At 40.7% G+C, this 15,030-nt stretch overlaps 2 protein-coding genes across 2 annotated transcripts in view; one reads left to right on the forward strand and one right to left on the reverse strand.

The window, feature by feature from the left end:
* Positions 1-605: 605 nt before the first annotated feature.
* Positions 606-5,934, reverse strand: LOC124133338. Its single transcript, XM_046497706.2, has 2 exons — positions 5,790-5,934; positions 606-3,677 (listed from the first exon to the last, which is right to left on the reverse strand). Exon 2 carries the CDS (start codon positions 3,661-3,663, stop codon positions 2,053-2,055), a length of 1,611 nt encoding a protein of 536 aa, XP_046353662.2. The 5' UTR covers positions 3,664-3,677; positions 5,790-5,934; the 3' UTR covers positions 606-2,052.
* Positions 5,935-9,041: 3,107 nt separating this feature from the next.
* Positions 9,042-15,030, forward strand: part of LOC124118473 (zinc finger protein 420-like) — a 67,012-nt gene continuing 61,023 nt past the window's right edge. The window contains exons 1-2 of the mRNA XM_048401312.1: positions 9,042-9,267; positions 13,456-13,634. The gene's annotated coding sequence lies outside the window, so the exon portion shown is untranslated. The remainder of the gene's footprint in view (positions 9,268-13,455; positions 13,635-15,030) is intronic.

The raw sequence follows: 15,030 nt of genomic DNA on the forward strand, positions 1-15,030 counted from the left end.
ACAGTGTTGTCGAAAAAAGGCTGTCAGGTAGAACAAAACATGTCTGTCATAATGTCAAGACGACCATGTTATGTGTTCGGATACGATGGCATCAACCATCAACCAAGTCAGCGAGTCTGACCACCGGATCCCGTTAGTCACCTCTTACGAGCAGCATGAGACAAGCATGGGTTGCTGACGACAAATTTTAACCCGGAATCTTCAGGGGACCGAACCTGTTATAGAAAACACCTACAAATCGAATCTTGTATGCGCGTTACTTCGTTCTTATGTTCGGCGCCCGTGGTCACGGATGTGGGCCTGTACGGCTAAGGCACCGCAAATCGATGTGCAGTTGTGTCCCTTAGCCATTCAAGGATCCGATGATTTTGTGTTCGAATCATAGAATTGCCATGATTATGATCGTGGGTTTCATCAGTGGTAAACATCTAAGACCTGCATGCGTCACTTTAGAATTTCTCTCCACGTGAAGATGACACGCCATTTAATTAAATTATAGTATAAAGCGGCGTTACACCCATCTCACTCACTCATACATACCGTTATTGAACACTGCTAAAGTCACATAAAGTTAAAAAAGTAGAACATCAACACATTTTTATTTGATAACATTTAATAAAACCATGGCACTTGTTCCATACATGCATCAACTGAAGGCTATCACCTTCTTTTCTTCCTTTTTCAGCTGTATCAGTTACTGTCTGGGTTTCATTTTCTTCTTTTTTTAACAGCATCTATCATGATTCCACTTTTTTATAACCCTGCATACAGCCACGGGGATAGGCGTATCAGGGGATATAGCTTCCACGTTGTAAGAAACAAAGTAATTAGAAGAACATCAACAACAATTTTTAGTTTTGATGCAATGGACGAATTGGTATACTTCAGTAATTTGCAGTGTAATAACAAATCTTATCGGAATATATATATTTTTAATATATTCTACACCTGTATATAGTAAATGTAGCTAACAACATAAAATTCATAACTTCAGAATAGTGGTTTTCTTCACTGACACCATACAAAACAATATTCCTATAATTACCACATGTTTTCTTATGCTATCGCTTAAAATTTAAAGAAAGGATAAAAGCGGCGTCATCAACAGTTAAATACTTTGGTACAATCAAAACCAAAGGGATATCAACTCCTGACTTAAATGATATATGACCTTGGAATGCGATACATCTAATATTTCTCCTCTCGTGTGTTTTTTAATCAAATTTGTATATTTTATTGATGCCATAATAATGCTAAATTCATCAGCAAAGTTTTTCTGTGTCAAGCAGACCAAGCTATGTGTTTCTACAGGTATACACAATGAAAAAAAACCCAACAACAAAACCATTAACCTTTAATCTGGTTGGTTAACGTGTTGTTGTGCACGCGCCAAACCAAGTGTTGTTTTGGTTTTGATTGTTGTTTAAAGCCGCACTTAGCAATATTCCAGCCATTTGAAGACGGTCTTTAAATAATCGAGTCTGGACCAGACAAGCCAGTGATTGATATCATGAGCATCGATCCATGCAATTGGGACATGATGACATGCATAGACCAAGTCAGCGAGTCTGACCTCCCGATCCCGTAAGTCGCCTCTTACGACAAGGAGACCAATTCGAATCCACATTTGTACCTTAATTCTCTTTTGAGGCCAGAAACCATAGCGTTGTATATTATGGTCTCTGTTGATGACAATCGGTCTGATGGCTATCACCAACACTATATGACTGGAATTTCTTACACTGTTATGCTGACATGTGTTTTTGTATTTTTCCGAAATGCAAACAAAATATTATGAGATTCTCCGATTCAAGTGAGTGAGTGAGTATGGTTTTACACCGCTTTTAGCAATATTCCAGCAATATCACGGCGGGGACACCAGAAATGGGCTTCGCACATTGTACCCATGTCGGGAATCGAACCTGGGTCTTCAGCGTGACGAGTGAACGCTTTAACCACTAGGCTACCCGACCACCCCTCAAAGTTGAATTATTTTGACTTTTTCTGACTTCTACAATACAATGTACATAGAAACTGACAGAATAAGTGAAATCATAGAATTGGCAGAATGTCCGTTTTGATCTTAACCGATACAGGCAAGGCGTGGACGGCTGACCCTTTCATCCCACAGAGCTGCCATACCTTCCACGCCGATAGGCGGCGCAGTGATCGTATCACGTGACATCTTCTGTCTAGCTCCTCCCTGACGTATTTGACGTACGGTTTGACCTGCTGGGATAAATGCCGTGAATGTTCGTTTTTGAATATCTTCGCACTCTCTGTGACAGACGTGGATGACATGAACGTACAAATGTTCAACATTGTATCCACCTCTTTCTTGTATTTATGCTGCGTGTCGACCACCTGACATAGAGACAGTTTCTCAAACAACATGTCAAGGTAGCTGTTCACGGCATATTTCCCATTGACCTTTTCATTGGGGTCAGCTCCATGGCGTAGCATACATTTCATTATGGCCTCATCGACTCCGATGACGACACTGCATTTAGCATACTGATGAAGAACCGTTCCCCGTAAACTGCTCTTGTTACCCCCGACCCTTCCGATCTGGTTGGCATGGGCGTGGTACTGGCCCAAAATGTCGGCACATCCTTCAACAAACTTCACAGCTAGAGTACGCGATTCCAAAACCGAAGCGAAGACCTCAACCGTCTCCAGTAAACAGTGTAGAGCAGACGAGAAGGCGTGTCTCCCGGTGACTGGTTTAACCCCACGTTTGACTTGACCTGCTTCGTCCTTGACCTCGTCAAAGCAGGGGTCAGCTCCCTTGCGAAGCAGCAGCTTCATGCATTGGATGTAGTACTGAGTGTTGTCGTTGTCATGAATACAGAAGGCGTTGCTTAACAAGCTGTACAGAGGATATGTTCTTGGAGGCTTACATGCTTTCACAGAGTGTCCGTGATTGATAAGAATGGACGTTATCTTTGGAAGGAGCGAATGACCTCCTTTGGCGAAAGACTGACTGTAGGTATAGAGCACGTGGTAAAAGTTCATCTGTTTGAAGAGCGACGAGGTCGATATTCCCTGCTTCAAAAGAATATCAAGACAGTCGGGTCTCGCGTATTGAAGGGACACTTCTATACCAGACTTGATGTCCGTCTTTGATGGGTTTTGTTTGAGGACAAGTTCAAGTGCCAGCGGCGAATCTGCAAGACATGCGAGGCTTACATCGTCTTTGGAGGCAGCTTCAGGGTACCTTTTGATGACACACATATTCAGAGTTGTCCGAACGCATTCGATGTGGTCATATTTAGCAGCAACGTCAAGAGGACTGTTCATTCCTTCATCACCGTCGTCATCTTGACCTGGTATGACAAACTTTCCGGACACCATCCGGAAGTCGTCTGGTCGGAACTGTAAAATGATACTGAGGGCTGTTCGGAAACCCAGTCTAGCAGCGAGGTGTGCGTAGGGATTTACTTTCGGTTCGTGTGGATGTGCAAAGTAGCCCTCCGAGAGGATAAGCTGTAGAGCCTCCGGGTTGTTGAGTAGGATGGTGTGATGCAGGGCATCCAGTCCATTGTCGTCTGCCCAACACCGGAAGTCGCTTGCTTTTGACACCAGAAGGTACTGCTTCAGTTTCCGACCATCGATGCCTCTTTTGACAGCATCTAGGAAGTCTTTGATATTGACGTCAACCATGGTTTACGTTACACCTGTGAAATGTATTCAGACAGTGAGTTACAGTAGTGATGACTTCTGTATATTTTAGCGTTCTTTAGCTTAAATGGATACGTTCGAAAAAGAATATTAATATGAAACACTAATTACGAAAACGCCGTGGCCGCAATTCGATGTTTCGTCACTATTATTTTGTATTTCACCATGAAAATTTAAAGCAACAAAGTCTTAAGGATAAATAAACAAATTATGTTAGGATTAAAAATCTAAATATATATATCTCCAATCTGTATATGACAGAAATCGACATGTGACCTTTGACCCTCTTTATCTTGTCACAAAGTTACACAAAACATGTCCGCAAAAAGATGTTTGTGAATGTGACAGCATATATTTGAAAAATAAGGCTTAAATGAAAAGTTTTTTTAACAGTTCTAACGTATTTGTAGGATTTAAATAGATGTAAAGACATTTGTACTCATTGTACCTCAAATTAGCCACACGTAGGTGTGGCCTTTCAGCAGGCCGGTAGGCCATGCAAGCCTGGGCCAGAGAAATTACCCCAGTCTCGGGATTTTCCTTTACATAAGAAGGCAGTTAAATATAGTTTAATTGAGCAAGTAAGTAAATGGCTGTCTGTGAAACAATGACATTTCACACAGTGGAACCTCGGGTGGTCCATGTAGATGTTTGAGGCGTCGCAAATCGCCTCCCGTCAACCAACTTTCGTGTGTTTGAATCCCAAATTCGCCCCGATAGTGTTTCTATGTGAGCACCTTATCCGTATTCGTGGGTTTCACCAAAGTTTGTTTGTTTGTTTGTTGCATAACGCCGCACTCAGTAATATTCCAGCTATATGACGGTGGTCTGTAAATACATGTAGTTGAGTCTGGACCAGACAAGCCAATGATTGTCATCATGAGCATCGATCCACGCAGTTGGGATACGATGACATGCATCAACCAAGTCAGCGAGCCTGCCCACCCGTTAGTCGCCTCTTACGAGAAGCATAGTCTCCATTTACGGCAAGAATCGGTTGCTGGAGACTTATTCTAACCCGGATCTCCAGGGGAAACACCAACCAATCAATCAATCAGTCGTAGAATGATTTATGATGTCATTTGACCTATGCCTCTTGCAGCTCTAACAACTGGTTAAAGCATGTTCTGGTATCGAATACATAACATCGATTAACTCCGAATTACACGTCGGGTAAAATTGCACTTGATGCTTTGTCGTCAGGCAGGCTCCGCGCAGCGCAGTTAATACACTCAAGTGGAACTTTAAATGTCAAATAAATGTTTATTGGAAATCGATGACAAAATTGTTAACGTCGAAACGGACGGTACACTACAATCAACCAAATTGCAATTACCATATCATCATTTGGTCGATTGCACAGCGGAATGAATATTTTTTAATATAATGAATATATTGATTTCTGAAAATTCTTATTTCTAAAGGCGTCATATATAAGTGAGGTCAAACTGAAATTCATGTTGGTAGTTCTTCAGATTTTGTGACAAGAAAAAAGTTTGTATATCTAATATACATCTGTCAACAAAGGTCAGAAAAATTATTAAGAACAAATAATTGGTTTGTATTTAAAACTAGTGTTATGTCGTATTATCAAGTTCTTGTTTACCAAACTGTCTTGAATGTCAATCGTGGATAATTTCATAGAATTGGATTGTAAAATGCATAGGTATTTATTGACAAATTCCTCTCTCTATCTTAACTTTGATAATTTGACGCCAACCGATATGAGCAATGCCAAATCACCAATGAAGTCATGTATCTTATAGTCTGCGTTGCACAAACACATAACATCGTCAGCAAGCACAGTGGGATAGCCTAGTGGTGAAAGCATTCGCTCGTTTCTAGGAAGTCCCGGGTTCTACTACTCACATAGTGACTGTAGGTGTGCATACGTAGTCACGGTGACCTTGACCTTGGGCCAGTGAACAGTTTGATAGTAGAATGACTGACTGTACGTCTGCATATGTAATCCCCCAACCCGTCACTTGCACTAATTTTACACAAATTATCAGGCGTGGAGAAAATGCACCATAGGTGAATGTGCAATTACTTTAAAATCTGGAAATAAATGTCAGACAACTGATGTATGTTTAAAATAATAACCATACCTGCACGCCGGAGCTTTGAGGAGGACCCGTCGCTTCAGAACAGGGTTTAACAATTAACGTCATATGCTGGTGTCAGTGACGGCAAATCCCGGATGTACAGTTAGTGGTTGTCACGCGATAGGCTGCATTGGGAGTGAAAAACATATTACTGTAGGCCGACCCGAGGTTAACTCCATGGCAACAGGTAAACATTCTGCGTTTGTTGACCAATGGAAGGTTATCTACTTATTTTACTCGCAGATTGATTATTCTGTACTGATAACCTGTTGACAGACGCAAGGGGGGGTAAAAGAAAAGCAAACATTTACGGGTGGACTGTTCTCGTGATAATGGCACGATATTATCGCCGTAACCGTTTGTAGGCTTTGTGTTGACTAACTCGCCAATTGTAGTTCAACCTACTTGAGGTGAGATATGACATATCTAATGGTAATAGACCCTTTATGTTGAGAAGCTTACCTTTACCTTTACGTGTTGGTTACATTTGCCAATGACGTCGTAATACAAGGTAAACGAGAAAACAAATAGTAATATAAGTATCGATGCAAAACAGATGTCGTACTGCATGTATATTGAGTAACACGTTGATGAATTACTGCTAGTCTCAATAGAAGGCCAAACAAACACCTTAAACACGGAAGCCACTATGAATACATGAAAGGGAAAGAATGATTGCACTTATCAACGTATGTACCGACTCCCATAGCCGACCACTGCTTGCTTAAGCTGCACCCGACGGGATAACATTAAGTACCACCTTTCAAAGTCTGTTGGTATAAAACGCCCAGGGGTCGAACCCCCAACCTGCCGCACTCCGTGCGGACTTAGACGTTCTATCAACTGCACCACACCATTTCTATCTCAAGGGCTCACATTTCGGTACAGCCACACTAGGGCTAACCTAAAATGCGAGGCCTAAAATTGTAGTGGATGACGACACTGCAGGGGCGATCTTACGTCGTACGGACGCACATGTTACGCACGGGGGACGCACCGAGGGCGGACAGAGGACGCACAGGAGACGGACAGAGGGCATATGGATGCCGGAGGGCGCACATAGAAAGCATAGGGGGCGCACAGGGGACAAGGGGCGGACAGATGACGCACGGAGGACGCACAGAGAACGCACGGAGGAGGCACAGAGAACGCACGGGGGACGCACAGGGGACGGACAGAGGACGCACGGTGAACGGATAGAGGACGCATGAGGGGCGCACAGAGGACGCACAGGGGATGGACAAAGGACGCACGGGGGCGCACAGGAGGCCACATACAAAAACTATCGGTTCAGGTAAGCTAAAAATTAAATTAAGTTTCAGGAGATTTATAGCGACTCAAGTAGGCGACAAGCAAAGTAATGGCCAATGTGTGTTCACCGTGTCCTGGGCTTTTTGCTCGTAAGTAGTGGCGGAAAACGAGTGTGCAAAAACATACTTTCCTGTCGCTGTTTATCAACTTGATAATGTTTTTTAGACGCACTTACCCTTTGAATGGCGAGCTGTCTTTACGTCACGTCTACATTAACATAAACATAACTTATACCACTTAAGTTAAAACAGTATATCCATTATATTCCAGGATGTTTTTAGACACACTGAACCAAAATAAAATAAAACATTCTCTTGAAAGTTTGTAATTCAGGTAGGCGTTTTTTAAAATAGCGGATTAACTATCCTTTTAACTGTGTACCCATTACAAAAAGAAAGGCTTAACTCGACTGATGGTGTGTACATCTGAACGCTCAATGGTGATGACATATCAGGGTACAGTAAACTACGTTTATAACGAACACGCTTATAACGAACTGTTTTTTTAGTCCCAGCCATTTGCTGTATATATGCTGTATATATGTTAAAAACGAATTAAGTTATAACGAACTAAAATTAGTGGTCCTAGTTTACTGTATAACTTCAAAGTTATCGCAGTTGTATAACAACATGCATGTACGTGTTTGTATGTGTATTTCTCTCTCTCGCCATTCCGCGACAAGGAATATTACTTACTTTAATGACCAATCGATGCCAAGTGCGCTTTTCAATCAATATTGACAGCGATGTACATCATCACTGAGTTTTGATCACGTGGTTACAATCCGGGTTCAGATCGGCAGTCAGCATGTTAAACCGAGGCAATGCATCTCAGTGGACTATCAGAAAATAACAGCTGTCATGTTTGGTCAGTTTGGCTTGCCACAACCACCGCCACGGCAACAGCAACAGCAACAACAATACTGTCGGTCATGTATTCAATTAAAATTAGATTTAAAAAATAAATAAAAAATAATTATCAATTGATAAAATTTATTAAAATCAGGATGTAGCCAGGAATAGTGTAATTTGTTGTATTTGAATTGGAGCCATCTAATGCCGAGCTACGCAAAGTTTGATTTGACAACAGGTATCAGTTGTAAGATACACATATATCAAGCCATATACGTAAATGTTCACCCACTCCAAACAGCGCTACCTGCCACTGGCGACTATGCTTGTCGTTAGAGGCGACTAACGGGATCGGGAGGTCAGGCTCGCCGACTTGGTTAATGCATGTCATCGTATCCCAATTGCGTGATCGATGCTCATGATGTCAATCACCCGATCGTCTGGTCCAGACTCGATTATTTACAGACCGCCGTCATATAGCTGGAATATTACTGAGTGCGGCGTTAAGCAACAAACAATCAAACGAACAAACAGCATACTACGCATTTTCGTATGATCGTAAGGTATGTATCAGATACTCGTCTAACATCTCGCCGAGCCATTTGTACTGTTACCTTTTCTTCCTACTGCAACTTGAAGAGCCTCCATGACCTGCTAGACTAGCGGCTCTGGAAATAACAAAACTGATAAAAATAAATACATGTAACACCATTCAAATTGAAAAGGAGCCCATGTGAAATGGGGATTCGGACTTGAGACGGAGGAAAGTCTAGACTTGCTTCATGTTGATTTTTGTGTTACAGAAAGGGCTGGGCGGAAGGGGAAATAATATTATCCAGGGACTGTGAGACATCCTACTAACTACAAACTTGCCAGTAGACAGCAAACATCCTATCTTGCAAAATATGTCCACAACGTATCAGTGGTAACGAATGGGCAGTCTTGGCCTGTCTGCGAGGTTTTTGTTCAATCTCATTAAAATCAGACCTTAGTTCTCGCTACCGCTAAACAAAGCGGTAGCGAGAACTAAGATCTGATTTTAATGAGATTGGGTTTTTGTTGTTATTATTATCAGTAATACATTGTCCTGTGACTGGAGCTAAGTCTAGACGAGGCACGATCCGGCGTAAGCTGGTTCCCGGCTTCCCATGCGCTTCGTCAATTTGATCAGACTGTTGATATGAGAGACGGGGCCCAGCTTAAATCCGGCGCAGTGATGCTGCAAGGAACTCTGGGTAAGAGAATGCAGACGGTAATATTGTTTATCGATGATTCGTTTACTGTCTGATAAATTCTGTTATTGAAGACATCACACGAATGTAAGTTTTCATTCATCGCTCGGTGTATGAACAATGTCGTCTTAACTGTTCGAAAATATTGTGTGGTAGGATAAATCTATAAGCCTTATGGCAACATGACAAAGGCGACACTCGAATGCATGAATGAGAACAATAAGGAACAATAACTCAAAATCGGGAATAGGCCTAGTCTATCAAATGGTAAATCGTCATGGCTAGTGCTATTTAGCTCAAATTTCATTTACTTTTAGAAAGTTTGTTCATCTTCTGTCATTCCTGTTCATTTGGTTCTGCCTGAATTCACCGAAGGGTTACAATGTAGGCACCGCAGACCAATTTTTTTTTCAAATTTAAAATTATCTTTTTGCCTTTTTTATTTATTTAGAAGGTTGTTCTGATTGAAGGAACATGAATGGGTTATTCCACATGAAGCAAAATAAGGTCACACAAGCACCATACTTCAGCACTGCCATTTGTCAGCAATGGATATTCTAAGTGCCGTTTTCGTCCACTTGTGCCAAAAAGTCCAGAATTTTTTTTTTACATTTATTCTTTACAGATAGTTAGAGACATTATTCATGTTGCACTTCTAAAAGTTTGAAAGAAAAATACAATCTCATTAAAATCAGATCTTAGTTCTCGTCACCGCTAAACAAAGATCTGAGGACATCCCATTAGGGGTCACATCAGAACGACCTTTCACCTGACCAATCAGAGCATCGCTTACCAGATTATGAAAGTGACAGTCGGAATGTGATTTCTAATCATGCAGCCTCGAAAACTTTAACTCCGAACGATAGTTACGGGTTTAACGACTGAATCCATACCATCTATTAGCCATTCCAGAATGTTCTTTTGTTCAGGTTTTAAATTTGTAATAGAGAATTTGTCAAAATATGTTTCGAAGCATAGTTGCCAATTTAAAATTAGTGCCGTAAAGCATGAGAAAGCTGCCTTCTGATTGGTCATTCCATTGGTCCGTCAAAGTTCGCGCAAGGTCGGTCTGACGTGACCCGTAATGGGATGTCCTCAGATCTTTGTTTAGTGGTAGCATAAGTCTAAAATAAATAATAGCAAAATAAATATCCATGAAAATGGGAAAAGTCATTGTAAACTTTATATATAAGCATCACATCAAAATGTCTGTCATGAATAATCTTAATACAATCATGTGCATTTTCATGCTCCTAGTATTTACAGTCAAGCATCATGAGCGAATGAGCCAATCGGGAGTATGCTTCATATATCCAGTCTATTAGTGACTGGAAGACATGTATACAGAACTAGCCATTGTAATGGCCACAGGACAGGACAGGACAAGTGTCACCAACCATATCCTCATCAAAACTGTTAAGCAGCCTTTTTCTTGACAACGTACAAAATGTAAAACATATTATGAAACTAATTATCTCCCCTTCAAGGGCAGGCAGAGAATCACACTTAGCTCCCCTGAAATCTTTTGTAGGTCAAATTAAAATACTTTGTCGATGTTTGAAAAATACAGAAAAATAGTTTTTAAATAGTTTTATCATGCAGCTATATAAATACAGCGGTAGAAACTAACGTTTTTGGTCCACTAGTCCTTATAATGATAACATATAGCAAAACCCTAAAAAATGGCAAATATCTACTAGTCCTTATGGTACCTTAACTATTGGGCAGTTTGGCAAGGACTACAGGACTAGTGCCAATTTCTAACCCTGAAATACATCCATATAACGATGAAATTACCAGTTTGTAGGTATTACTGGTAAAGTAGAATACATTTAAACTTTTACTTGCCTGAAAAAATCCTTCTCTCTGAACTCCTGAAGCGCGAGATACAGTGACTGGGAAGTGTGTAGTTGTCATAACAACCAAGAAGACGCACAAAATCGTCATCACAACTATCGTAAATTGCCCTCAAACGTCACTACTAATTGTGGACCAAAACCGAAAGTGTTCTAAAAATAGCTACAGAAGCACCCCCAAGCGATAACTGCGGTCGCTATACAATGTTGGTTGGTTTGTTTGTTGTTTTACGCCGCACACAGCAATATTCCAGCTATATGACAGCGGTCTGTAAATAATCGAGGCCAACAATGCAGTTTACCTGGCGCAGCCCGAGCTCTACCATCCACTCAATTAACACGCTATAGTGCTACCGCTGTCTCGCTATGCTGTTACCGTGCCTCACACTCCGGGGACTCTCGCTTCATGATCCAACACCTCTTTTTCGGTCTTAGGGAAACTTACACGTCTTTACGATCCAACACCCATTACAGTCTTAGGGAAACTTACACGTCTTTACGATCCAACACCCGTTTTCGGTCTGGGGGCAAATTACACATCTTAACGATTCAATACCCGTTTTCGGTCTTAGGGAAACTTACACGTCTTTACGATCCAACACCCCTTTTTGGTCTTAGGGAAACTTACACATCCTTACGATCCAACGCCCCTTTTCGGTCCTTAGGGTTAGCTAGCTTTGAGCTTTGATTGGTCGGTGTAGCGCTTTGAGCATGAACTGCTACATGGAAGTTTGTGCATTATAAGTGCACATTATTATTGTAATTATTACCTAAGTACCTTTACCCGACCCGTTGTTGGGTACGCGAGTACCCTAATAGCCCTGCAACAGATAACAAGATACAAATGTCTACTTTTGGAGTTGTATCTTTTGTCGATGATCGTAGCCATTTATCTGTTTTAGTGTAAGGACCCAATCTCCCATTTGTCTCTCTGGCAGTCTCATGTTACCTTGACCTTGATAATGCAATCAATGACATTTGGCTCATGAAGCGAGTAGCTGAGTGCAGCGTTAAACAACGAACATCATGAGAGTAGGACTTTTTCAATCTAAACATGAAATTGAACTAAGGGCTACCTTTAGAAAACAGTACAACAAACTTTTCAAACACGTGACATTACCATATGACGTAATTTATAGTATTTTGTTGCCAGTCACACCAGCAAAACAATTCCCTGAGGCGACAGGGGTCATGAAGTGTGCATAAGCTCCTCCCAGTGATCTATCATCTCTATACACAATGTCATTGAATAAGCCCAGCGATGTTGAGAGTTTTGAATATTTGTTTACTAAATATATCCTTAACCCTTGGATCATCTTTACGATCAATCACCCCTTTACGATCATTAGGGTTAGGTACCTGTTTAGTGACTGTTATAGATTCAAAAGCAGCTCATAATATTCTTCACACAAAAACGTTGGCTGTTGTTGAGTAAAAAGCATGAAATGGTTTAGTGTCAATAATTTGGCTACTGGAAACTGTCCTGGAACATTCACACAAGACAAGGTACCTGTTTAGTGACTGTTATAGATTCAAAAGCAGCTCATAATATTCTTCACACAAAAATGTTGACTGTTGTTTAGTAAAAAGCATGAAATGGTTTAGTGTCGAATATTTTGGCTTCTGGAAACTGTCCTGGAACATTCACACAAGACACATCCACCCGCTACATTTTATCAGTACTTATTCAAAAGCAAATTCATCCTTGTGTCGTCATGAGCCATGCTCATGCCTCCCCTGTTTCTTACTATTATCCACATTATCCTTATAGTGTTCCCTACCATACTTTTCTGTCTCAAAAATCACCCGATGAATTATCAAATACCATGTCATTCATGCGTCTGAAGCCTGGAGGTGTTTTCAGTTAGCGCCATATCGGCTCATTCCTCACCACTTGGTATCTTGTAGATTATGGAATGGGATGAGTGTGCCAGACGGCATCAGGATCACTCGTATGTTCCGTAGACTAAAGTCTTGAAACACCATGCCCACCCGTACCCTTCAGAAGTTGCCATGGCCTATTCAACCCTTTTCGTTCAGTTCCATAACGTCATACACGTGGCTAGGTAAATTTGCACTTAGTTCCACAGTGTGGACATAGCTCAGTTGGTTAGCTGTCGGGCTAATAATCCGTTCGTGTCTGATGGATTCTCACAAAAACTGATTGCTTGTCTTTGAGACACGTGACCTATAGCTGAGGTCATCCTCACGAGAAGTTGTGGTACTGTATTCTAAAGATGCTTCGAATTAAGCAACTCTGCATAATAAGCCAATCTTTTCCAACTTAAATAAGAAAGGATAAATATGACAACATAAGCACGTCCATTTGGAATATCCATATGAATATACTGTCAATGAATAATCTTGCAATTATTTACCATGTTTACATTCTTACACAACACATTATCTTTTATCACAGTTTATGGTCTGATAGCTTGTCGGATACAAGTCTCACTCTCCTGGATCGCCTTAGTTCAGCACCAGCAACATCTGGAAGTTTAGTAGTTTGGATTACCTCCCTTGCACTGTCTGTGACATCGTCTGAGGACATCATCATTGAGCTGCAAGTCTGGTCTCCTGCAAATTTTTTCATGAGTGGTGAGTTTCTGATAATAACGTGATTACCATTGTCAATAGTTACTGCACTACATTTCTTCTCCAGTATCACATGATGGTCTGAATGGAAACAATTTCATTAAGATCAGATCTATGTTCTTTGTACTGTGTCGTTCTGACATGACCAGAAATGGGATGTCCTCTGGTCATTGTTTAGTGGTTGCGACCACTAAGATCTGATTTTAATGAAATTGGTATGGAAATTGGTTCTCAGCTTATCACTTTGTTTCGTTTTTCTGGAGAGGTGTGCATAAGCTTTACCTCTTCCTTTATTTTGGGCATCATTATTTGAACGTTAATGTCGTTCTCAAGTACCGATTCTGATATCTTGGTACGCAGCTTTTGATTCCTGAGTAGTTCAACCAAACTCTTCCAAGTCATACCTTGGGATGTCGTCCTGTAGGATGGAAGAAATTTTGTTATTTCTGACCTCCAGTCTCTTCCATCTGCTCTGAATGTTTTGAGTACATGTCATATGCCTCTTTGTACCAAAAAAAGGTTTGTAAGTACAACTGACATTTTGAGAGATGACTAAACCACAAAATGAAACCCTCATAAATGGCATAATGATACATGTATCCATTCTCTGTCAACTAAAGTTTGTTTCCTGTTTTCATTATTAGATGAGTATTACGATCGAAAGTTCAGGATAATTATTTAAATATAATGTGTTTATCTTGATTTTTTTTATATTTCCTAACAAAATATCTAGTAGTACAACAAATGTTAGTGAGTACAAATCTTAAACATGTTAAACTGGTGGTCCCGAAACTCCCGGACTCCCAAGGGTGTCGACCCCTGTGTGGAATGATTGGAAAAGCTATTGCTTGACGAGTTCATTGTAGGTGGATGGGATAAAATAGCCTTGATCTCTTTGGATAGAAGATCCGTTAGATGCCTGGCAAAGATTTTCTCGAGGTACGGACTCCCAGAGAAATTAGCGTTGGCCAATGGTCCCAATTATATCAGCCGAGTTTAAAAGTTTTCTCCATGAAAAAATGATAAATGTGTGACTCCCTATTGGCCTTCTGCTGCCTTATTGTTGGCAATTAATTTCTGGAAAAATATATCTGTCGTACATAAACATTTCAGGCTGTCAGCATAAACCACGAAATTTTCTTTCAACTCTGTTTTTTTCACCAAAATAATATTCTAATAAGAGCCCCCTGTTTCTAATTGTGAGAGCGCCCTAGGCGCTTATTTCATCGAATACGGTACCATGTTTACTGACCACAATTTGGACAATATCATGTTTTAGAGAAACTGATATTGACAAGGCCCTCATGAATGGCCAATAATTGATAAATATTATATGTAAAAATATTGTACTACATTGCAACAGGCAGCTTTAGGCAAATTAATCTGATAGTATAAAGTT

This window comes from Haliotis rufescens, unplaced genomic scaffold, assembly GCF_023055435.1.
Source record: "Haliotis rufescens isolate VD_foot unplaced genomic scaffold, xgHalRufe1.0.p SCAF_21, whole genome shotgun sequence".
Taxonomy (NCBI): Eukaryota; Metazoa; Mollusca; class Gastropoda; order Lepetellida; family Haliotidae; genus Haliotis; species Haliotis rufescens.

Bases quoted from the DNA above. Each gene is read 5' to 3' on its own strand.
- LOC124133338 (XM_046497706.2), bottom strand. From the start codon at position 3,663: ATGGTTGACGTCAATATCAAAGACTTCCTAGATGCTGTCAAAAGAGGC.